Source organism: Leptodactylus fuscus, chromosome 1 (assembly GCF_031893055.1).
Source record: "Leptodactylus fuscus isolate aLepFus1 chromosome 1, aLepFus1.hap2, whole genome shotgun sequence".
Lineage (NCBI taxonomy): Eukaryota > Metazoa > Chordata > Amphibia > Anura > Leptodactylidae > Leptodactylus > Leptodactylus fuscus.
The window spans coordinates 145,247,015-145,273,206 of record NC_134265.1 but is presented as its reverse complement, the minus strand read 5'-3'; the positions used below and the strand labels follow the sequence as shown (position 1 = coordinate 145,273,206).

The window sequence follows — 26,192 nt, the reverse complement described above, 5'->3', positions numbered from 1 at the left end:
CATTTTGTCACCTTATAACCACAAACTTAAATTGTATTTTATTGAGATTTTATGTGATAGAATAACAGAGCATAGCAGATAATTGTGAAGTGCAAAGAAAACGATACATGGTTTTCAAAATTTTAATCAAATAAAAATCTGTAAAGTGTGATGTGTAAAAGTATTCAGCCCGTGTACTCTGATACCCCTGAATAAACTCCAGTGCAATCAATGGCCTTCAAAAGTCACTGAATTAGTTAATAGAGTCCGGCTGTGTGTGTGATTTAGTCTCAGTATAAATATACCTGTTCTGTGAAGGCCTCAGTGGTTTGTTAGAGAACACTAGTGAATAGAGATGAGCGAGTACTGTTCGGATCAGCCGATCCGAACAGCACGCTCGCATAGAAATGAATGGACGTAGCCAGCACGCGGGGGGTTAAGCGGCCGGCCGCCGTCAAAGCGGAAGTACCAGTATCATTTCTATGGAGCGTGCTGTTCGGATCGGCTGGTCCGAACAGTACTTGCTCATCTCTACTAGTGAACAAACAGCATCATGAAGACCAAGGAACTCACCAGGCAGGTCAGAGATAAAGTTGTGAAGAAGTTTAAAGTAGGGTTAGGGTGTAAAAACAAGCAAACAAAAAAAAAACAACCATATCCCAAGTTTTGTGCTCTCCACAAATCAGAAAAAGGGGGGGGGGGGGGGAGACCCCCACAATGCAGCACATAGCGTGAGACTGTTTTCATAAACAATGAATTGTGCCCGAAAGGAGGATGATGTGATAAGAAGAGTACATTCACACAGATGGACATGTATGCCAGTGGTCTAGGTGTACTCGCACTTGAGAGGTAGAGAGTTGTCACAAGTAGAAAGTCATTCACATATAAAAACGTTAATAAATACAGTCATTGCACTTTAGTACAACTATTGCTATTTATCCTCCCATTTGGAGCACACAAAAACAAAATCAACTGATCATTTTGCAAATTACTGAGACATCTCATCAGTTGGGCCCTGCTCTTTTTCTGCTTCGCCACTGCGAGTCTCCAGTGTGAACCTATAAGCGATTGCTACTCTATTTCTTGGTTCTTGCAGCCCGAGCTTGCATTCTGCAATTTTGGAAGAGAGTAGAACCTACTCCTATCTCCCTTTGGATTTTCAAGGTCAATGAGATTATGAAAGTGGAAAAACCTCACTTCTTTCCTGCATGACACAGGTGAGGCCTTTAACAAAACTTTGTTTTACTGGTTGGAATTCCAACATTCTGCAGCGTATGAGAGGCTTCTGGCCCATGGACAACCCTCTAGAGCTTAGATGGTGGATTACGAGTCCTGACTGTGATTCCCCACCATTGGCATTAGTACTACCAGTGTCTTTGCATCCAGATCTATCCTTACATGGTGATTTTTCAAGCCCTTCTGCTTTGGCCCTGAAACGGGATATCCTCCAGGCCCACATCTGGTATCTTACTCTACACACTCCCCCATTACTGTTTTTTCCCCTTCTCCCCCCCTCCTCTTTTTTCTCTTCTCCCTTTCCCTCTTAATATTCTTTATTCAATGCTTACGTTATTTTGCTGATTGTGTCCGCCTTGGGTTCCCTTTGGTGGCTCTGATCTGCATTGTTGGTGTGTTATATTCGTGTATTCAGGTTCTGTTCTGTTTTATATTGGAAAAATTCAGACTCCGGGACCGCGATTTACAAATCCAATGCAAAATTTACTTTCATCGGAAAACACCCATGACCACTAACAGTCAGCTTCTTTAGCAATGACGTTTTGTAGCTTTTCTTCCTTGTGGAGTGTGTCAATGACTGCCTTCTGGACATCTATTAAGTCAGCAGTCTTCCCCATGATTGTGTTGCCTACTGAACCAGACTAGGGGTTGGTTCAGTCCATGCGGACTCTTTGTGGATGGAATACAAGCGCTAGTGTGAACCAACCCTAAGGGACCTTTTTAAATGCTTAGGAAGCCTTGCAGCTGTTTTGGGTTAATTATTCTAATTTCTGAGATAATGACTTTTGGGTTTTTCTTGGCTGTAAGCCATAATCATCAACATTAACAGAAACAAACTTGAAAAAGTTAACCGTTTGTAACAACTCAATATAACATGTCTTTCACTTTTTGATATTCTAATTTATTGAGTTCCACTTGTAGGGCGGCTGAATACTTTTTCACATCACACTTTTCAGATTTTGAAAACCCATGTATAATTTTCCTTCCACTTCACAGTTAGCTGCTACTTTGTGTTGGTATAGCACTTAAAATATCAAAACACATTCAAGTTTGTGGTGATGGTGACAAAAGGTGAAAACGTTCAAGGGGTATGAATACGTTTGCAAGGCACTGTACATGGCTACAAAGTGAGGCGGCACAGAAAACTGAATGATGTCAAGTGCAGTGGGAAATAAAAAGGGACCAAGAAGATTTCTTGTTGGCATTTATTTATTACCTGTGCACAGGAGAGAGAACTACTGATAAAAACGCAGGATAATCTGTTTGTACAATGTGGTTAAAAATTATTCGAACACATGACACTTTCTCACATCCTGAAATCAAGTCACATGAAACAGAAGTGGACTGTGGTGCTACCTGCTCGTGTCAATACATACGCTGTTATAAGCGGCGACTGGCAGGACTGCAGGTCAACTTTGTCTTGACTTGATATTAAAAGGATGAAAGCCACCGCAAAAGGCTTTGATATCAATCAAGACGTATGCGATACCCTCTACAACGTCTCTACTAAATTCTACATTGTGTCCATAATAATATTGGCGCTACACTGTGTCTTGTTCACCTTGACAGTTCTTCAAAAGCTTGCTATTTCACAATTCTAAATACAATGGATTACCTATCTTTGTGGGTGTGCGGTCATGACTACTTTAAACGTATTGCAGAAAAATGATAATGATAATGTTTACATAAAGGAGGCAGAAAAAAAAAATTCTAAAAGAAAACTCAAGCAGTATGAATCGTACAGCATTATGCTAGCAAAAATACATGCCGAAGTCACAAAGTGCGATATTGTGTTACTAATTTTAACATTATTGGTTTTAATTTCTGTATAGTTTCTTTGTATTCTATATAAATTACTATCAAAGGCTACAGCTTTAAAGCAAACACCTTTTGACGGAAGTAATAGTTAGTTGAAACCAGTTTACCAACTGCATTAAAAGTCAAGATAAGTAGGGAGAGAAAAAAAAAAAAAAAAAAAAAAAAAAAAATCACAAGCAACGAAGCATTGGGAAGAGGTGGCCTGTGATGCATGCAACACGTTCAAATGAAAAAGCTCGGTTTCCCACGGTTCAGATAACTACTGCACTTCATCCAAATGTAAATGATTCATTAGTTTGTAAGGACAATGATTTCCAGGAGTCAAACTGAAATAAAGCCGGTGTTTTATCGGGACTTAAAAGCCATTATCAAAAATAAATTACACTTTTTTTCTGTGTGGAGAGGGTTTGCTATGATGGTTGGGATCCCAGTAGTCGTTCAATAGCTGCATTGATGTCTCCTCCAGTTGCTATTAAAGCTTGTAAGTTTGCTTCTCTGTTTAGGAAGCCCATTGCGCTGAGCTGGTCCAGCTGCTGTTGGAATCTTACTTCTGGATTCTGAAGCTGCAAGGCAAGAAGAAAAAAAACAAAAAACTCTTATTATAAGTAACAGTGGGTTCTTAAAGAGTTATAACTACTCAAAAGACATAAGAGATAAGATCAAATAATCCTTTAATAGTCCCACAGTGGGGAAATTTCAGCATGTTACAGCAGCATAGTAATACAGATACAGGATAATACACAGTAATATATTACAGAAGCAAACACACATACACTGAGAAGAGAAGATATACTAGGAGTCCATAGCAGCTAAGGAACGGAAGAGAAAGAAGGAAGACCTCATAACTGCACAATTTTGCCAAGACATTACTATTGGCCTATAAAATAGATCAAAAATTACCTACAAAAAGCAGAACAGAATCCAAACTGTCCTTCGAGGCACTGTAAGAGTACGTACAGTCATGTACATGTACATGTAACGCTAGGTTCACACCTGCGTTCAGCCTTCCGTTCTGTGCTTTCCGTCTTCTGCATGCCAGAAGACGCAAAGCACAGACCGGGTCCGGCCGTGAGCGTTTTATGCTCTCCACCGCAAAACTGGATTTTTTAATCCGGACACAGAGTACTGCATGTCCGACTGTGTCCAGATTATAAAACCCAGTTTCGCGGCGGAGAGCGCAAAACGCTCACTGCCGGACAGCTTTCTCACCCATTCAAATGAATGGGTGAGAGACTCCTGCAGGTTTCTGTATCCTGCTCTGTTTTATGCAGGAAACTGAAACCTGCACAACGGAGAGGGCAACGCAGATGTGAACGAGCCCTGAATCACACCCAGGAGGTAGGAATGGAGGGTGCAGGAAAGTACTTGGGTGTTATGAAAACAATGGTGAGGGTTGCCTTGCACCAAACAACTCAACCATATCAGGAGCAACAAAGGCATTGGTCAAGAAGCAGTGGGAGAGGGGGAACCCAAAAAAACCCAGTCAATAGGGACTGTTCTGGTGACAGACTCCCTTTAATTACATTAAACCTTTTAACCTTTGACCTTCAGTGTACATATACAGTTCTTGTACAGTGCAATGAAGGAATGGCTCAGCTGACACCCTGATGAAACATTGACCGTCCTGATATTTTAACCCCTTAGATGCCATGTAAGGGAGTCTTCACACAGAGTTTACGCTTGCTCATTCTGAATGCAAACTCATTCAGAGCGAGCGGTGTAAAAAAAAAACCAAACAAAACATCCCATTGACTTTTAATGGATGCCGGCATATGTGCGCTCCCCATTGAAATCAATGGGAGGCTTTTTTACCTATTGCTTTCAATGTGATATGCGCATATGCCGGCACCCATTCAAGTCAATGGGATCTGTTTTTATTTTACACCGCTCACTCTGAACAAGTTTACATTCAGAATGAGCGAGCGTAAACTCTGTGTGAAGGCTCCCTAAATTGTGACTGTGGAAACTAGATGGGGTACATAGGGAAGCCCTCAATTTGTAAATCCTCAACTTCTACTACAAAAAAAAGAAAAAAACCTCACAGCTCATTCGATTGAAAAAAAACAAAACAAAAAACTTTTGCTTTTTAGATGGCAACTGGCTGCGGTGGTAAATTGTTAAAATAATCTACTGCAGGATCACCCACAGAGAGTGGTGGACAGGGCTCATGGACTGGGGAGATTCTTGGAACAGTCTAAAAGAACAAAGCAAAATAGCAATGTCAGAGCAGCTTTAACTCCCCACAGTACTCTTAAAAGAAATAAAAGCTGCTCTGACATTATTGCCCACAGTACCCAAACTTTAAGATAATTTCATAGAGATATTTATTATGATATACAGTATCAACGCTGACCACTTGAAACAAGTTACCTGAGTATTAGCACCAGAAAGGGCCTGAAGCATTTGCTGTACAAATTGCTGGTGGCCTGGTTCAGATATACCAGACAATGGACTTGTGTTCTCAGTTGATCCAGGAGTGGCTACGGGTGCAGGATTTGGGTTGGCAGACCCTCCAATACCACCAAAACCAGTACTTCTAGGTTACAAGAAGAAACCTTATTAAAGACTTTCTATTAAAAGGGGTTGTCTGGGATAAAATAACATTTTAACACTATACTAACCCCCCCCCCCCCAACATACACACTCCTACTTTATAAATTACTTTAATTTAATTTCCAAAGATGTATATTTACCATTATCGCTGGGGTGGTCACATGACCGCCCCAGGCACATAATCCAGAGACTATCCATTTTCCGGAAATGCGGCGTCTCCGACTATATTCCCTTCCCCCACCCCTCCCAGTCAATACGTACCTTACTTCCTGACGGAAACTCAAGGCATCAGAAACGTGTGCACAGTGACTGTACCACTCAGGCATGCGTAATAGAGCACCCCAGCAATTTAGGTATTGCACAAGCTACATGGCAATGTCTGCCGGTATAATTATATATATATATATATATATATATATATATATATATATATATATATATTACATTGGCAGTTTTACTAATCTGGTTTAAAGCCTTTTTCATGTCATTGTTTGTAAGCCAAGACCAGGAATTTAGACAGGATATAATTAACAGATTCACACCTGTTCTTGGATTTCAACCTTCTCCTTGCTTGCTGTTACAACCACTAGCCAAATCACTGTGTGTATAGGGCCTAATACTTGGGACAGTTTTAAAATGCAGCAGATTTGCCTCCTGGCTGGTGCTGGAAGATAAATCTGGTGCATATTTAGAGCATGTTCACATATAGGAAATTGATATTTTGGAGGTGGATTTCGCCCTTAATCTGGCTTCCAATTGTATTCAATGGGAGACAGAGATCGAATTAGAATACTGAGAATACGTGTCCTGCTTGATCTAGCCATGGTTTCTGTAGCTGATCAGCAGCAGAACCAAACCCACTCCCTCAGTCAAAATTTTGCTGAAGTCACACTGTAGGCCACAACACTTTTTGGCCCCAATCTGTGTTAAACCCTTAGGAAGTAGCTATTTAATGCAAATCTTACCCTGGAACAAGTGAGGGAGCTTCTCTAGCCAGCGTCTGCAATCCCTGCTGGATCTGCAATAAAGCCTGCATTGCTCTAGGATTTGACATAGCTGATAATGTATCAGGATTTTGCATCTAGAAGATAAAAGAAAGAGGTGACAACCAATGATGTGGGCTTCATTATAAAGTACTTCACAAAATGCAGACCCTTTCTACAAGGTAAACCTGTACCACATAATGTAGGGGACTGAAGCAATAAAAAGGTTTTTATCTGAAAAGAAAAATTAACAGTTGTTTCCATATATTGACCAAGACAACCATACCGTGCAGCGACGTATTGGAGCATAGTGGTAAGGCGTTAAATTTGTTCACTGCCCTCATCAATTTAGAACTTAAATGGGTTGTCCATTTTTGCAGTGCATCAAAGGGAAGGAGTGAAACTGGATGTTAGAATAGCAGATTTTACTGGAATAGTTTTCAGGTTCCATGTCTTATTTGCAGAGCCCTTAACCCTTTCCCGACATACGCCGTACTAGTACAGCGCATGTCGGGTGTGTAACTATGGTGACCACCCGGGAGCTGGGCGGCCGCCATATCCACCAGGTCTCTACTGCTTTACGCAGTAGACAACCGGCGCTAATGTCTCCGATTGGTCCGGGGACCAGAGGCATTAACTCTTCTGGCACCTCGGTCAAAGCTGTCAGAAACGCTATTTTCCCAGCGGCGCGTGGGTGCCGCCATTTTCCTGGTGATCGCCGGCACTCGGAGTAAGCTCCGGGGCTGACGTCACATTATTATGACAGCAGGGAGCCTTATGAAGGCTCCCCAGCTTGTCATTACATTGCTTCTATTGCAGGCTATGCTACATAGCCTGAAATAGAAGTGTCGGTATTTTGCAATGCATTAGCATTGTAATGCATTGCATTAGTGATCATACCCCCTGGGGTTCAAAACCCCTAGGGGGTCTAATAAATGCAAAAAATAAAATAAAATAAAAATTTTTAAAGTATTAAAAATTCAAATCATCCCCCTTTCCCTAGAACACATCTAAAAGTAGTTGAATACTGTGAAACACATACATGTTAGGTATCCGAATTTGCCTGTGTCCGAAATTGCCCGCTCCACAAGTGTATAAAAATATTTTTCCTGTACGGTAAAAGCCATAGCGGGAAAAATAGTCAAAAGTGCCAAAATGTTTTTTCCACTGTTTTGATTCCGATAAAAATTTGAATAAAAAGTGATCAACTTAGAACTAAAAAGTACACCCAGCCCCGCAAAAGACAAAAAAACAAACGCCCTATGCATCCCCATACACGGAGGTATAAAAAAAAAAAAAAGTTACGGCTGTCAGAATATGACAACTTTTAGAAATTTTTTTTTTAACAGTTTTGGATTTTTAAGGGGTTAAAATGTAAATAAAACCATATAAATTTGGTATCCCCGGGATTGTACCGAAACACAGAATACAGGGGACATGTCATTTTGGCTGCACAGTGAACGCCGTAAAACCGAAGCCTGTAAGAAAGTCGCAAAAATGCATTTTTTCTTCAAATCCACCCCATTCTGAATTTCTTTCCAGCTTCCCAGTACATTATACAGAATAATTAATGGTGGCATCATGAAGAAAAATTTGTCCCGCAAAGATTAAGACCTCATATGGCTCTAGGAGCGGAGAAAAAAAAAAAAAAAGTTATGGGGTTTAGAAGGAGGGGAGTCAAAAATGAAAATCAAAAAATGCCATCGGCGGGAAGGGGGTTAAAGTGCACTAGTGTCATGGTGACCAAAGACAAAACTGTCTAAATATGTGCGGCAAAAACCAAATTGCACTCATTCTCTTCTTTTCCTGGTTATGTGTCCAAATATCAGTTTATAACCACATATGGCATGGAAAGAATCTATCAAGAGGTGTAGTGAGGATTAGTATCCAAGAATGTGAATACACAGTGGATAGTGAAAAGTGAGTGAGTGTGTGTGTGTGTGTGTGTGTGTGTGTGTGTGTGTGTGTGTGTGTGTGTGTGTGTGTGTGTGTGTGTGTGTGCGCGCGCCGCGCAATGCAGCATAAAGAAAGGAAACATTACCTTATTCTGTGGATTGGTATGATTATGGCGATAGCTAATTTTATTTTCAGCATTTAACCTGTGCTTTTTATTAGTACTGTTGTGGAGTACATATGACTTTTTGATCACTTTCTTATAGCATATTTTGTAATGAAAGATGGTGAAAACATTTTTTTCCACGATGTTCACCATGTAGGTTAAATATTTAAGTTTTATTTTTGGGGTTGTTACAGACACGGGGACACCAAATAAGTATTGTTTTTATTAATTGTTAGGGTTTTATATAACTCATTCTATAGCGGAAAATGACAATTTGGGGTGTTTGTTCATTTCTTTTTTTCCCTCACTTCTTTTTTGTTGATCTCTCACTAGGAAACCTGAACCAGCTCTGGTCACTGGTTCAGTACTATACACTGCAATACATGACATGATCAATCAGGTGTTGTGGCCTTCTAGCAGCCTAAGGCTGCCGGCCAGACCCCAGACTGCAAAGACACAAAAACAAAAAAAAGGCAATCCCCAATCTCACCACAGGGGAAGGGGGGTCAATTACATGTTGGAAACACCCGATCAGAGATCAGATCCAACCGTAGGTTAATGTAGTGGATGTAAGATGTCAATCACAGCTAACACCAGATACCACGCGTACTGATGTGGCTATCACACGACATACTATTACACCAAGTGCCAGGACGTAATAGTACGTCATGTGTTGCTAAGTGGTTAATATGGCCCAACACTTGACAAACAAGCAACAATCAAGGATAGAACATGTCATTCAATGGCCTTGTTTGAATCTGCTGATGTAAACTAAATGGGGGAGGAACAATAACTACTGCAATGGTACTCCCCCCTCCCGCCTTCCCTACAGTTCACAGAACATGAGTTCATACAGATATCTGCTGCAGACAATCAAGCATCCTTTAGGTTGCACACAAGAATTAATCAGATGGATAGCTGATTTACACAGCCTACACTCTCATAATAATTGATCTGTACCATTGCACGTAATCTGTTGTGTGACAAAACCTAAGGCTCAATGTTTTACAGGCTTTTAAATTTGAGCTGATCCTTTAAACATACTTGCTGTAAGAAAATGGGCAACTGTTGTCGCATCTGATCTTGAAGCTGAGGATTTCCAGCAAAAAGGGGATTATTCTGCATCATCTAAAAACAACACAAGTCACACATCACGTAAGAGGGCAAGGCAAAACGAAAAAAACAAAACAAAAAAACAAACAAAACCAGACACTACATGACAGTCAGTAAAAAAGTCGACTACAAAAGATGCCATCAAAATATCAAGTGTTCAATGCAAGAGTAATGGACAACATTCTTAATATAAATATATTACTGCTAAAATAAGAAAACAAATCCTTTGACAATTTTGCAGGCCCACCTGTAGTTGCTATTCAATACCTTAGGACGATTCAAGAGTCATGTAGCAGATAAAACTACTCATTGCTCAATAAAGACATTCAGGTCATAGCATACATTTACGACCTAAATGAACTAGGATCATTAAAAGCTAGGGTACTTGAGTTTTCATGAAAAGTTTAAATATGTGCATAGTCTAGTTGGGCATTCTGTTGTATGACTGTATAAGCCAACACTAGTACTAGCAGTAAGGCCGGTTGCAGGCGACTGTGCTGCAACTGATCTGCGGTTAATTAAAAGCACAGGCTACACAAGGATGCCCCTGTGTGCCGCCCATGCTTCTGCGGCTCCTTTCTTTAAGTGAATAGGAGCCATGGGCTGCAAAACAGGACGTGTCCTATCTGATGCGACCTGGACTGTCAACCAGCACATGGGACCGTGAAAATCACAGTTGTGTGTACAGGCCCATAGAAAAGAATGGGTCAGTGCGCTATCCGTGAAATACACGTATAGAACACTGACCCACACCACGGACGTCTGCAATAGGCGTAACAGTGACAACAATACAGCTGCACAGGGAAAGTCACCAAGCTTTCCCAAACTGCTGAGTGCCAAATATGTATAGTTATTCAGTGATAATTCCATCCCTTCATATTTCCCTGCAATATTATGCATGTTTAAATTTCAGGAGTTTAGAAAGCTGAGTAACAACGGACAGATATTCTGAGTACTATTGCCCCGATACTAAATCTATATGTACTAAATTGTATGGCATACCATGACAGATTTGCTTTTCAGGGTCCTAGGAAAGCTATGTAGCTACCAGGTAATGTTGTCATAGAGACTGGTGAATAATAAATAAACTCACATAATATAAAAGATACAAAGCTTGCCAGATTTAACTTTCAGACTTCTGGGAAAGCTGGGTAACACAGCATGTGGAATTTTAATAAGGAATACTGAAAACTATGTTTACCTACATATATTCACTGTCTACCAATAAGTACTTGGACACCCAGTAAAGTTCTGCGGAGGTGGAGTTATGGTCTGGGGATGTTTCTACTGGTATGGACTGCGCCCCCTGGTCCCAGTGGATGGTAAATGCAATGCCGACGCCTATTGCACTATATTAGACAACAGTGTGCTTCCTACATTATGGCGGTTCTATGGGTCAGACCAATGTTACACGTGTATATAAAAAAAAAAAAACACACTTTATTGGTAGACAGTGTATATATACACACTATATACACTGACGATGCCGGGTGAAGGCGAAATGCGCGTCAGGCGTTTCTTATGGTTCCACTGGAGATGCACTGAATATCTCCCCTTTTTCTACCATTGTTACATGTAAAGAGTAGGAAACATGTTTACGCCTATGGGTATGTATGCGTGTTCCTTTTTGGGACATTTATATATTGATATATGCACTTATATGTTTATCATCTAATATATTGTGGTTGGATAAGCCATTATTTGGGGTTTTAGCCCTTGGCTATAGTTTATAGCTTATGTAGTACCTGTATGGTGGCTCTATATAAGGATCTTTATTTTATACCTTTCCTATTCTAGTATATTTGAATTATTTGGGGTTTGTTCAGTCTTCATCCGTGGGAGGGTTGCGGTATGCCACTGCCACGTTGTGGGGGATTTTTTTTCCCCATTTGTCTTCCCCGTTTGATGTATAAGTTTTATTTATTTTTGGATACTTATCAAAATTATTTATAATTTTATAATATTTTTTGTGCTCTGGGTTGTTTTTAGTTGATATATACTATATATAGCCAATTTCCAACCAGTAATGACACTGCACAGAGGCAGAAAGCAATGGCTGCCCAATTTAGGTCTAAGATTTCAGTTAAACTGCAGTTAATCCTGCAGGCATAACTAGAGATATAGTTTGTTTTTATTCTTTGTTTTCAGGGTTTACTGCCCCCCTTAGCATAGTGACTTCATGAAGTTTTCTGATCTATACCCAACAATTCAGACAATCATGGTGAGATTGTGTGGATCCTCCTGAAACGCATACCTCTACCTTGAGGTATATTTAGTGGATTTGACCCATGAAATGCTTGCACCAAATGGTTGTCTAGCGAACCACTCTACCTCAGTGTCTTTTACTTATTAAAGGGAGTCTCTCACCGGGGTCCAGCATGTCTCCCCAGGGTATTGCTGGTGCTCCAAATAGCTCATTTGCATATTTAAAAAATAAAAATAAAAATGCACTGTTTGATTCACATGACCTCACCTGTGGGGCTGGGTTGCCATGCTGGGCTCTGATCACAGGCTTCCTCCAAATAGAATCCCCAAATACAACAACATTTTTAAAAAGAACCATATGCATAAGCATATGCTCTCTAAGGGTAAGGAATATGCCACAGAGGAATATGCCATGGATTTGGGGCGTATTCCACCTCCCATTGTTTTCAATGGAAAACAGAGATCGCAGAAGGACACAAAAAAAAAAAAAAAAAAAAAAAAAGAAAAGAAAAAAAAAAAAAAAAGCATCCTTCTTGATCTTGCCGCGGCTCCAGGCTCCCTGTTGATTAGACCCATTCATCTGGGCCTAATCAGCAGCAGAAAGCCACAACGGGATGCCAGTGCAGGGCAACAGAATTCAATTGCGGGTAGACCACAGCAGGAAAACAATGGCAGAAAAGATAGAGGAATTCCTCTTCATTTTCCACGATGTAAACTTACCCTTACACAGGATCTCATATGTGGCAGGACCCATTAAACAGTAAGACAAATGTTTATTAAAAGTGTTGCAAGTGAACATAAAGCTATTAGTGTGGAAACATTTTAATTTGACAAAAACATTCTGCTAATATAAAACAAGGGAAGCTCACCTGAGCTGCAAGTTCGGGATTCTGACTAAGTGACTGCATCATGCTTCTCATGTAGGGGGCAGACAGCATGTTCTGCATTAGCTGGGGATTCTCAGATATCTGCTGCATCAGGCTCTGCATTCCTGGTGTATTAAACATCCCTGATTGAAGGCAAGAAGGATGACATTTCAGAAAACAGCATCCCTATTAGGAAGGATCTATTCAGATCTAATATACATCGGAATAGAACCTAATAGTGCAATGCTGTGTGGTGGTATCCATCACAAACTAGTACAAAGGTATATTTCAAATACCCCAATAGATAACTTGCAGGATAACCGACAGTGTAGAAGAGTACAGATACTCTTTGCCTTCTCATTCATTATTATCGTACGGATATATATATATAGCTAATCTATATCTATCTGCTGTGACTGGACCTGAAGTAGACCATACTAGTATATCTCCACTCATTTCTAAACACCAATAGTAACGAATAGCATGCTCCCATAGAAATGACTGAACGCAGCCGACACGCAGTCGGGGCCGACGTCCTACCGCTTAACCCCTGTGCCGCTCCCATTCATTCCTATGGGAGTATGCTATTCGAAACGGCCATTTCGAATAGTACTCGCTCATCTCTAGTAATGAATACATAGAGCCAAGATGTGTAGTCACCTCTAAGTCACAGCAGTGCCACAAGCCCGATTTTTGGTGTGGGTCCAGCATCCAAGAAACATTTATAGCATATCTGTTCATATGCCATAAATGTCTAAGATGGGGGAAAAAACAAAACAAAAAGAACACAAACAAAAAACCATCAATCCACTATTGTAATGTGGGTGTAAAATGTAGTGTGAAGCATACATTAGGTCATGTAGTACCTCCCATTCCAGATGATAGGTTTGGTAAGGTGGAACTTGTCGAAGATGTGCCGTTTCCTGTGGTGTTACCAGTAGAGGTAGCTCCACTTCCACCTGTTGTAGGAGACCCTGTAGAACCAGACTGTGGAGCCCAAGGATTAGGCAGAGGATCTCTGTTTTCTGTTCGTGATGGTTGATTTGGTGATGCATTACTCATTAATGATGCAAATGGGTTTCCTCCAAACTGAGAAAGGGGGGGGGGGGGGGAGAAAAAAAAAAAATCTATATCAATCACATGAGGTTAAAAATTGTTTCTTACTTGCCAGAAAAGGTCTCTCTCACTTGCTTGGAAACATTCAAGAAAAAAAAAAAAAGGAAATACTGGAAAAGATTTGTCCTACTCTTCATAAAATTTTTATTTTTTTATTTATGTCGATTGTGAGCTCCATATAAGGATCACAATGTACATTTTTTTCCTATAAGTATGTCTTTGTAGTATGGGAGGAAACCCACACAAATACAGGGACAACATACAAACTCCTTGCAGATGTTGTTCCTGGCGGGATTTGAACTTAGGTCTCCAGCACTGCAAGGCTGCGGTGCTAACCGCTGAGCCACCGTGTTGCCCCTTATACCCTTCATATTTTCTGTGAGTGCCCCTTATCACTTGATTCTGGTTGCAGCAGACTTCCTGGGAGATGTTGCCTTGGATCCTCTGTATTCAACAAGTCTCCTCTAAACAACTGGGCCACAATTCAGCTACGCCGTTTCAATACGTCTGAACAGCTGATAAAAACCTCATAACCAAGAACTGGAAATTACTATACGTCTCCTTTAGTTCGGACATGCAGACACACATGGGCCATTCATATCCTAGAGTGGAAACTAGTGCCTTGAATAACAGTTTGGAACACCTACTACATATTAAAGCGCCACTATCCCCTGCAGATCAATATGGCCCCTGGTACCCCTTCCCCCTCGAGTTTTGTCATATGTTTTGGTTTATCAAGATTTTATATGCATTCATATAAGCATTACTACTGGATTAGAATTTATAGTACTCTTCAGACTATGTTCATCTTATCCAACATAGAAATTTATACAGATTTGTACTGTTTTGCTGACAGCTTTCATTTGTAATACTTTGGTATTGTTGGTCGTTTATGTATCTTAAGTTTATTAAAATACTACAAGTCGTAAGGAGAGGAAAAAAAAAAAAAAAAAAAAAAAAAGGCTGAAACTAATGGTACAGATATCTCTACAACCAGGGGCAGACACCAGCAAAGCTTTCCAGTGGTATATTACACAGCCAATGTTAGAGGACAAGAAACAACTTCTTTAAAGCAAGTTTCATCCTGCGATTTAACCATTCAGCCAAGCATTTTAGAATATATATTAAAGAATATTTTAACTACCTATATATGCCTTAAATAATACAGCCGCTTACTACAGATCTATATACCTGTTCTTGAGCAGCATTAAGCATTGGCTCCTGGATGTCCGTGTACATTCTACGCAAGGCATTGTAGCCTCCTGGAATGCTTTCAAGATTGCTCAAGGCTCTGTCTTGGTTTCTCATCATCTCCTGCATCATCGCTGGATTTCTTGCCAGTTCTAACGTCTGGAAATTAAAGTGTTGAGACTTATGATTTATTGTAAACAGCATGGAGCATGTTAAACAGCCTTTACACAATCAATGTTTTGTATCGCAGACTGTTGCAAGGTACATAGAAAAGGGCCAATCGCTACCACCACCTATACAGCTGTACTAATTCTGAACAGAACATCCCCGGTTACATACCTGTTACACATTTGTGTTTGCATTAATGCATGCGTTTCTTTAAAGGGAGTATGTCAATTAGAACTGAACTAATGACAGTATATTGTAGGATGTCTTCTACACTTTGAAAAGATACCTTTCTTATTCTGCATTGCAGCTCCATTTCCAGAAAAAAAACAAAAAAACAAAACAGGAATATATGCTTATGCAAATTAGCTTTAGGGCCATTTTATCCTGCTGGGGCTTCATTCTCTGCAGTAGATAATTGCCCCTAACACCCACCCAGCTCTGATCCCCATTGCTTGAGGGACTTATTCCACTTTGACACATTTTGTCCTCAGTTAGGATAGATTATGTAGAGCGGAGAGCAGATCCCTGGCAAAAGAAGAAATGCCACTAAAGCCCTTTTCAGCTAAATGTGCATAAGAATAAAATCTAGATTTTCATGAAAATGGAACTGTAAGATTTTCCTGCTGACAGGCTCCCTATAAACTGATCAAAAACGCAACACACTTTTTAGTTTCAAAAAAGCAGCACGTGCATTTAAGTGAGCAAAAGCAACACATGAAATAGCACCTGCATCACAGATGCAATGAGCTTAAACAAAAAAAAATAAATTTGCTCATCTATCAGCTGATCTGGAGAACATTTGTGCCTTATGCACATGAGGAAATGCAGGTCAGAATATCTGATCCGTACATGATCTGGATCTGGAAGCCGACCCAGTCAGGCTTTCTGCCTCCTCACAGCTCTACTGGCTGCAATATGTATAGTATGGGACAACAAATCAGGCATGAACTCTTAGGCCCCGTTCCCACGGAGTAACGTGCCACTCATATAGACATGTATACACGTGTCAGAGCGAGGCACTTCAAAACAGATCCCATTAACTTCAATGGGTGCCAGGTTAAGCGTGCTACACTTTGAAATCAATGGGAGGCTTTATAACCCATTGATTTCAATATGTAGCACGCTTAAGACCGGCACCTACTGAAGTCAATGGGATCTGTTTTGAAGCACCTCGCTCTGACGTGTATCTGTGTCTAAATGAGCAGCACGTTACTCCGTGGGAACGGGGCCTTAGCATCATGGATCACTGGGATTCAAGGAGTCCTGGTCTCCTGACTGATTCCAAGCCAGAAAATCTGGCAGATGTATGGATCAGATTTTTAGTCCTGGACTGCCTTGGGTGCATGAGGACTTAAACCAATTAAAGGGAGCAAGAGTTCCTAAGAACAATCAGTGTAAAATAAAAAACAAAACAAAACACACACACACAAACAAACAAAACCACACCACAGAAGTCAGTGGGCGACATAAATCATCAATATGGCATACAGATGCATACTTCAGGTACAACAAGTATATTTGTTAGAAAATTTATTTGCAGTATATGAGTGAAACTATGATTGAGAGTTTGAAGTTACATACTATTCCCCCACGTCCAAACCGCAGCACAACAGATGGGGTATTCCTGCCCCTGTGTGCGGTTTAGGACAGGTGGAATTTTAATGAAATTAATTATAATAATTAACCCCCCTATAAGAAGGTAAGAGGAACCTCCTCCTCTTGTGTTTTTTTCTGTCCTGTGTGGGACAGGTGGAGGAGGCTTTTTAGCCTCCTGTATGGTTTGGAGGAAGGTGTCTTAGAGGCCAAGTTATCCAGTTGGCGCGAGATCAGAGCCATCTACCTGGCGCTTCTACATTTTGCCCCCTTACTTCGGTGCAAGGCTGTGAAGGCACGTTCGGACAACCTAACCGCAGTCCTCTACCTGAACAAGCAGGGAGGTACCCGGTCCCCTGCCCTTCTGAGGAAAACAGATCTTATTTTCTCCTGGGCAGAAAAAGAATCTCACACATCTCATGGCGATCCACATCAAAGGGTCCTTGAACGTGTTGGCAGACCAGCTGAGTCGGAGCCTGACTGTCAGACGAATGGTCTCTGAACAAAAATTTTTCATCAAATTACCGAGATGTGGGGAGTTCCAAAGGTGGACCTGATGGCCACCAAGTACAGTGCCAAGGTGGAGAAGTTTTGTTCCCTCTGGAGAACGAGCCCTTGGCAGTAGACGCCCTGTCGATTCTATGGAGGTTCAGGCTGGCATACATCTTCCCTCCACTTTCCATGATACCGAGGGTATTGATGAAAGTCAGACAGGAGCAGGCGTCAGTGTTAAGCAATCATACCCGTTTGACCAAAGAGGGCTTGGTTTACCCAACTCATTCAGATGAGTCGAGGGATATATTGGAGGCTCCCCCCAGTGCACAACCTGGTCACTCAAGGTGCCAGAGTATGCCAAGATCTCAAGAGGTTCAACTTGACAGCCTGGAAGTTGACCGGTCCATACCTGGACTAGAAGAGTTATCCTCAGCCGTCCGGAACACTATAGCTCATTCTAGAGCTCCTGCTACCAACCAGGCTTATCTCAGAGTTCTTAACACCTTCAAGTCCTGGTGTAGGGACAAACAAAGGTCTCATGACAATCCATCCACACAATGTCTGTTGGAATTCTTGCAAGACTGCTTGGATAAAGGCCTTACTCCTGCCACACTTAAGGTCCAGGTGTCCGCCTTGTCTGCCTGTCTGAACAGGCGCTTATCACAGGATGTCTTTACATCCTGGCTTCTGAAAGGCACAACCAGGTTGAGGCCTTCTATAAGATCTCTGGTTCCCCAGTGGGACCTTTCTACTGTCTTAGCGGGGCTCTGTAATCCTCCATTTAAACCAATGTAGGAAGCAGACCTAAAATTTAGGTCTGTTAAGATGGCTTTTAGCAATAACATCAGCTAAAACTTGTAGGTGAATTACAGGCTCTGTCAGCCCATGAGCCTTACACAACTTTTTTCCCTGATCGGGTTCAATTAAGATTTTTGCTGGGGTTTTTGCCTGAGGTTCTCTCCTATGTTAACCTGAGTCAGGTTATTTCCTTGCCTGTCTTTTTTTCCTTTCCCCTCCTCTCCTGAGGAAGAGAAATGGCAAACTCTAGATCTAGTGAGAGTCTTGCATATCTACCTAGAACATATTAAGAGTTTTAGGAAGGAGGAAAAACTTACTAGTTTCCTTTTTGGGGCGATCCAAGGGGGTTTAGGATCTAGAAACCCACATTAGCTAGATGGCTCAAGGAAGCAATAAAGCTGTCCTTTGTATCTCAGGGGTTTACTCCTCCAGATTTGTAAAAGCCCATTCCATTAGGCAATGGCTACCTCTTGAGCGGAAAAACACTCGGTCTCCTTGGAGCATATTTGTTACGCTGCTACCTGGCAGTCTCAATCCAATTTTGTCAAACTCTACTGTTTAGACCTTAAAGGGTCAGAGGCTACCGCCTTCGGCCAAAATGTTTTGTCATCTGTATGCCGAGGGGGCCCTCCCTAGGGGTTATCTCGCTACATCCCCATCTGTTGTGCTGCGGTTTGGACGTGGGGGAATCGAGGGTTATGAATGATAACCTGTTTCCCTTAGTCCAAACAGCAGCACAAGAATCCCTCCCTATATTTGCTATTATTTTTTACTTTATAACTAACACAAGGGGAGGAGGTTCCTCTTACCTTCTTATAGGGGGGGTTAATTATTATAATTAATTTCATTAAAATTCCACCTGTCCTAAACCGCACACAGGGGCAGGAATACCCCATCTGTTGTGCTGCTGTTTGGACTAAGGGAAACAGGTTATCATTCATAACCCTCGATTAGTATCAGAATATAAAAGTGAAAATGTTCTCTTGGCCAAATATGAGGCGGCGGGAATACAAAACAGCCTGCTATTGATCCCACTCCATATTAAGGGCGGGGAGTAAAGTGGTGTAAAGAACCCGGAAAAAAAACAAAAACAAAAAAAAAAACAAAAAAAAAAAACCACAGCCCTTTGCATTTCCTGCAAAGTAGATGGGAATCTAGTGAATCCCATTCACAGTGTGGGAAAATATGCAAAGCGAACATGCTGCGTTTTCCAAAACAGTCATGGTTTTGAAAGTCGCAGCATGTCAATTATACCTACAGAAATGCTGACAGCTTCCCTATAAGTACCGTATTTTTCGGACTATAAGACGCACTTTTTTTCCTCCCAATATGGGAGGAAAATGTGTGTGCGTCTTATAGTCCGAATGCAGCGTGCGCAGCGTCTGTGTCCCGTCTGTGCGAATGAAAAGGAGAGCAGCACGGTGCCTGCCTGCTCTGCCCCTCCTTCCCTGTCTGTGTCGCGTGTTTGCAGGAGCGAGATCTGAGAGGCAGGGAAGTAGGGGCGGGCCAGACAGGTGAAGGAAGCGTGGTTTCAAGCTTGCCGAGAAAACCACGCCTCTTTCACCCGTCTGGCTCGTCCCTCCTTCACTGCCTCTCAGATCTGGCTCCGGCAATGAAACCACACAGACAGGGAAGGAGGGGCGGGCCAAACGGGAGGAGGAGGCGTGGTTTTCTCGGCAAGCTTGAAACCACGCCTCCTTCACCCGTCTGGCCCGCCCCTACTTCCCTGCCTGTGTGGCTTCATTGCAGAAGCGACATCTGAGAGGCAGTGAAGGAGGGACGAGCCAGACAGGTGAAAGAGGTGTGTTTTCAAGTTTGCTTAGAAAACCACACCTCCTTCACCCGTCTGGCCCGCCCCTTTTTCTCTTCTTACATAGCTTCACTGCAGGGTGTCTCTTTCCATCCATGGATGAGATTAGATAGAATAGACAGACAGACAGACAGATAGACAGATAGATAGATATGTTCAAATCACCCCCATAGCCCTACAATACATATAAAACAAAAACATTACTGTGAAACACATACACATTTGGTATCCCTGTGTCCGAAAGCCCCCGGTTCTATTTACATTGGTGAAATATTATATTATTAGGTTATTAAATATTTCACCAATTTTTTTTCCTTAATTTTTTTTTTCCCTATTTTCCTCCTCTAAAACCTTAGTGCGTCTTATAGTCCGAAAAATACGGTATAATTTAAGCAGAAATTATGCAGAGGAAACCTCTGTGGACTTTCACTGAATAGCGATACAGGAAAGCCTCTATGCGTTGCTGCGACAGTTTCTCCCCACAGCACTTTTTTGCTGCAGCCCGATATGTGAGGTGTTAGCCTAAACCTCTGCTGAGGGGAAAAAAAAAGAAAAAGAAAAAGAAAAGAAAGAAAAACCACACACAACAACAATAACATTGCCAGCACGTAAATGGCCATCTTCCCCTCACTGGCAGCTGAAACTAAATCTACTTCCAGCCCCTCAATAACAAATGAACATATTAGTGCATGCAGCCATATTGTTGGTTACTCAGCAAAATATTAATCACTCTCCATTAGATAATTTTGCAGACTATGGGAATAGGAAGGGACAACTGTGTTGCATACAGTAAAGAAGCTAGAAGAAGAAAAAAAGAAAAGAAAAAAAAGTCTAAAACTACATACTTGTCGCATGATGTCTGGATTGTTAAGCATGTGACTGATCTCAGGATTTCTCTGGATCAACTGCTGCATTTGTGGATTGGCCATGATCAACTGTCTCATCAGGTCGGGGTTAGACAGCATGCTCTGAACAAATGGGTTCTCCATGATCTGAACCATCATCTCAGGATTGGACATGAGCTGCCTCTGCATTTGGCTCTGCAGCTCAGAGAAGTTTGAAGCATTCATACCTAAACTGCTAAGCCCAGGCAAGCCCCCAAGTCCCCCTAGGAACAAAGACAAAAATGGAAATGTCAAACAGTCAATATTCCTACGCCATAGCACAGCAATTACTATGATGGCTTAATCTACTTGTACATAAAAAGAGAAGTCTGGCCTTACCTAAGCCAAAAGGTGTAGTTGTAGCAGATGTGGTAGTAGGAGTACTGCTGGATGTGGTAGAGGTGGATGATGGACTACTCGGGCTGTTTGGTTGAGAAGTGGCAGCTGTAGTTTGAGATCTACACAAAGGAAAGAACTTTGTTATAATGAATAAGAGAGTCAACAGCAATCGCAGTGTAGATAATATAGTCTAAGGCTGCAGTCACACTTGCTTGTGTGACCGTTCAGGGACTCCTCTCCCCACCCCCCATTCCACTTAAAATAAGAGAGAAAAGTCCACCGATTTCTGGCAGAAACCTGACAAACCTCAATATAATATATGGGGTTCATGTGTCACCGCTTTTTAAGCAGACTCGAAAAACAGAAACCCGAACAATAGTGTGCAACTAGCGTAAATATAAATGCATACCTGTTCTGTGTCTTTATTACCAAATGAACAGTGAGCCCATCATGTATGCCATGCTGACTGAGGGTGTCCTGGTCTTTTAAGATCTTGCCAGCGAATATCAGCACAAGTTGGTCTGTGTTGGACTTAAACCGTTTTGATATATCCTCCTTGAACTAAACAAGGACAAATACAAGTGTGAATGGGAAGAACCAAAGGTAAAAAGCATTAAGTCCATGTGATTTTTAGCAAGGGGGGGGGGGGGGAAGAGAAATAAACAGACTAAAATAACATTTCTGAAAAAAAACAAAATATAATATGCATGTAGCTTCAGGATTTCTATATACGTTTCATAAGTGTTACTATGTTACTATATTTTTTCATGATACAATGATGAAATTTCCTGCAAGTAACCTGTCAGATTAACTCTAGTACAGGATCTGTAGCAAGATGGAAAGAAGCCCTGCAAGGTTTCTTAACCATAGGGATTAATTCCTTTAGGGAATAATAAAAAAAAAAAAAATCACTAACAATCCCATGAGGACAAAGTCTGGGTCATACTACACAAGCTCAAATGCTGAACAACTTCTAGAAAGGCACATTGAGCTATTGAGAGCAGGAATGCTCATTCTCACATGAAATGATCATTTATGTCAGCTTTAGGTCAATAAACGCTGAGGGTAAATACATGCGCTATCTGTTAAAAGAAACAGTTCTAGGAAATGTACACAGGAGATAGTGCAGTTCAGTGCTGAACTGCACTCTTAGCCCAAAGAAGTGAATGGGTCGCCATACATGATTGCTGCAGCTCTTCATTCCCAAGAGGACCCCCAATATCCTGATCACCGGGTGTTCCACTGGTTAGACCTCAAGTGATCAGGCTCTTATCTCAAGTATGGTTTAAGATTAAAAATCTGCATTAAAAAAAAAAACAACCTGAAATGTGGAGGATTGTAAGTAAACTGAGGATTAAAAGAAACACTCATGACTTTTTTTAATCAATTTATTGTGTAGCCATTCCCTCAATCTATAGATATCATTCAGCCAGTAATCTATTACTTAGCTATAACATTCTATCTTAAGTCTTCTCTTTTGCTAGGTCATGTGACTCACCAGATTGCTGGATCCTTTTATGCAGATTTCAATAAGGGTGTCACTAAATAGGCACAATTATGGCCCGGAGTTACTAATAGTTATGTAGTGCAAATCCAATGTATTTTCAACACTGTATGTATCACAGGGACTGATGCTGGTTAATAAATCTGACATATCCTACACCTTTTTCTGAAAATCCACACCCATATGACTAACATTCCAACATTTTTAAACCAAAACTAAAGTTTTATACCAATGTATAGTAAGAACCACAATAGTAAATCTGGGTACTTGTGCGATTCTGAGATTATTTTTGACAGAGTCAGCCTCTGTCAGAACTCAAAGTCACACCCCTCGTCTTTTCCTGCTTGAGACAGTAGAGAAACTAATTATCATATCAGGCAGCAAAACTAACAGAAGTGATTAGTCAGGGACAGTAGGGGCTAGAGGAAAATAGCAACTGTGCCAAATCAGTGGAGCAGTACCTAATGCCGGTGGAGGAGATGGAAGGTCCTCAGTGCCTTTACACACAGTATTCCTGACTGTATTCTGGTAAGTGGGTTAAACACTGACAGCACATCGCCACTCTTTACTCAAACAAGCTGTCAAGGCCACAGTGTGAGATAGTAACATGGACTGCAAACTTATTTTACTGTGCAATGTCATCAGATGCCGGGTAACAATGCTTCCCTGTCTATGAACAGTCACATGTTCAATCACACTGCTGTGAATGGTAAATCACTCTGTGCTATACACAGTAAATATACTGAGATGCAATGCTTGTTTAAGCCCAAGGCAACAAAACAGGTAAAACTAAACAGAACATGTGTTACACCTGCTTGAAACTAGGCAACACCTCATAGTGTAAGGGCTCGTTCACATCTGTGCCCAGGGTCTCCGCTTTCAGGTTTCCTGCACGAAACAGGACACGAGACGGAAACCTGCAGGCATCTTTCAAACCCATTCAAATGAATGGGTTTGAAAAGTGTCCGGCCGTGAGCGTTTTTGTGCTCTCCGTGGCGAAACCGGGTTTTTTTTTTTTTCTTTTTAACCGGACACAAACTTAGACATGCAGGACTTTGTGTCCGGTTTAAAAAAAAAAAAAAAAAAAAAAAAAAAAAAAAAACTGTTTAGCCGCGGAGAGCATAAAACGCTCATGACCGTACCCGGTCTGACAGATTTCCGTCTTCTGCCAGCAGAAGACGGAAACCTGAGTACGGAGACGAAACGCTGGTGTGAACCCACTGTAACTTTAATTTCAGAAAACTTGTGGCATGTCAGAAGTTGTGGTCACTGGGTGACCAGGAGCTGAAGTCCTCAGGGTTGTGTCATGGTGTAATGATTTTGGCTAGATCTGCATCCAATCTCCAGACTGCTGAGGCTTTCACTTTTTAGTAAGTGTGAGTTTACACGGTGCTTTTTTATTGAAGAACTACACTCCGTTTTTAATTGCAGTAATGAGTAGCAGTTACTATGTATCTCACCATATGCTAGTAGCCAGTATACCAGGTTTCCAGTTTAATGGTTATACAGGTGAAGGTCCTTTCACACCTGTGCTCCTTGTCCAGTTTGTGCATTCCGCTGGGTTTCCTTCTTCTGCCCCGGTGAAACTGGACAGGGGATGGAAACTTGGAGGTCAGTTAAAATCCATTCACTTGAATGGGTTTGCAAAGGTGACTGCCCGTGTGCCTCTTCTGCCTGTCCACGGGGAAACAGCTTCTTTTTTTTTTAGCCGGACATGCAGGACTTTGTGTACAGTTAAAAAAAATAAAGAAAGTTTCCCCTGCAGACAGGAAGAAGACGCACACGGGGGTCACCTTTGCAAACCTATTCAAGTGAATGGGTTTGAAAACTGATCGCTGGGTTTCCATCCCCTGTCACTGGGGCAGAAGACGGAAACCTAGCGGAATGCACAAACTGGACAACAAGCGCAGGTGTGAAAGGACCCCGACATGTTCTACAATCTGTGTAATCCCAGCCTCACTGAAACGCTAATTCATTCCATCAGTGTTTCACTCACTTAGTCTGACAGATTGATTATAACTTATACAAGTTTTCTGATTTGAATTGCAATGGAAATCTGGGTCAGTTCCTAACTGGCGTAGATATCCATCCTGAAGCTGCAGCCTCTTTATAAGTCTAAGTCCCTATGCAAATCGGTTCATTTATTAAGACTGGCATTAAATTACATAGACTTAACCAGTTTGCCCCATTGTGTTTCACCACCCTTACTGATTGTTAAAGGGACAGAAGCGCTCAGCTGAGAGCAGAGCAGTGTCTGGACTCTTATATAGATTTCTACACCATTTATGCCTCCAAAAGCCACTGGTCGCTTAAAGAGCCTCCCAAGTATTTTACTTGCTTGATGGATACCAGATGTTAAAATAAAGCTTTGCAAGGTACCTGCTGTGCAAATAAATGCCCCTGTGTGTTGTTTAAACAGTGGAAGTGGTGATTTCCAGAAATATTATATCATCCATGTTTTATAATCACCAAGATATAACAGGTTAACGTGACCCCAACACCCAGTTTCCCTGCTTTATTATAGCCCATACACTTCAGGAAGAAACAAGGCAAAGAATACAGAAAAAACAGAAGAGGGTTTGAGCACAGGATTTCCCTAAATCCATTACTATAGCATATTACGATCTCTATAGTGTTGCATATGTCACTGAGGACACAGACTCTACTAGCTGTTCTGGTTAGGCATTGGAAAGCAGTTTCTAACAGACTCCAGGTATTAGCGCGTGACAGATGACGTACACATTGCTTCTTGTGCATGAGGGGAAAGTTCAAAGACCACAAAGCAGTGCTACATTACCACCCATGAGCAGAATGCCCAGCTTACAGCAATGCACAGACCCACGGCCCATCTGACCAATGGAGCCAGTTACCTGTGGCAGCACCATGTCAGTAGATCACCACACAATATGTCTATAGCCTGACACACAGACTGAGCTCACCTCTCTGACACTGCTATTCTCCGGGACAGCAAACTCTTCCTTCTCCTTAGGAGTCTTCACTGTTACTTTAATAATCCGGGGGGAGTCAGAGGAACTGGAGGAGGGGGTGCTGGAAGAAGCTGGGGGGTCCGACATGACGTCAATAGGACTGAAGAGCGAGAATGCTGAGCAGCCGGGGTATGAGGAGCGGTGCGGTGCGTACACAGCCGGCCAGACAACGCTATGTATGAGGCGGTGATGTAGAGCCTGGAGGTCCGGGGTAATACGGCTCAGCTGCTGTACATGGGTGACAATTCCGGCCGGCTCTCGGGTGGTGCTGGCGCAACTCAGGCCGCACTAAGAGCGCTTCCTCATACCACAGCGTCACTGCGACGTCACCACCGGGAACTCTGGGAGCCAGAAGGTAGCCGGCCGCTCTGTACCGCCAAATAGTCTAGTAGTATAGCCTGTCACTGGTAAACCGTGAGGAGAGCGGGGAACTACAGAGGTCCTCACAACGCAGTAACATCACACTGCCATCTCCTACAAGGAAAGGAGCGGAAT

At 41.8% G+C, this 26,192-nt stretch overlaps 1 protein-coding gene across 2 annotated transcripts; it reads right to left on the bottom strand.

Annotated features, from left to right (window-relative positions):
- Positions 1-2,406: 2,406 nt before the first annotated feature.
- Positions 2,407-26,192, bottom strand: UBQLN1 (ubiquilin 1). Of its 2 annotated transcripts, none has more exons than XM_075278031.1 (11): positions 25,650-26,192; positions 21,616-21,767; positions 21,207-21,325; positions 20,829-21,091; positions 15,120-15,278; positions 13,679-13,901; positions 12,816-12,955; positions 9,673-9,756; positions 6,552-6,667; positions 5,404-5,569; positions 2,407-3,596 (listed from the first exon to the last, which is right to left on the bottom strand). In XM_075278031.1, exons 1-11 carry the CDS (start codon positions 25,782-25,784, stop codon positions 3,444-3,446), a joined length of 1,710 nt encoding a protein of 569 aa, XP_075134132.1. In that variant the 5' UTR covers positions 25,785-26,192; the 3' UTR covers positions 2,407-3,443. The 2 variants fall into 2 exon arrangements, with proteins under 2 accessions (XP_075134132.1, XP_075134140.1); XM_075278039.1 differs by having other exon boundaries at positions 2,407-3,590.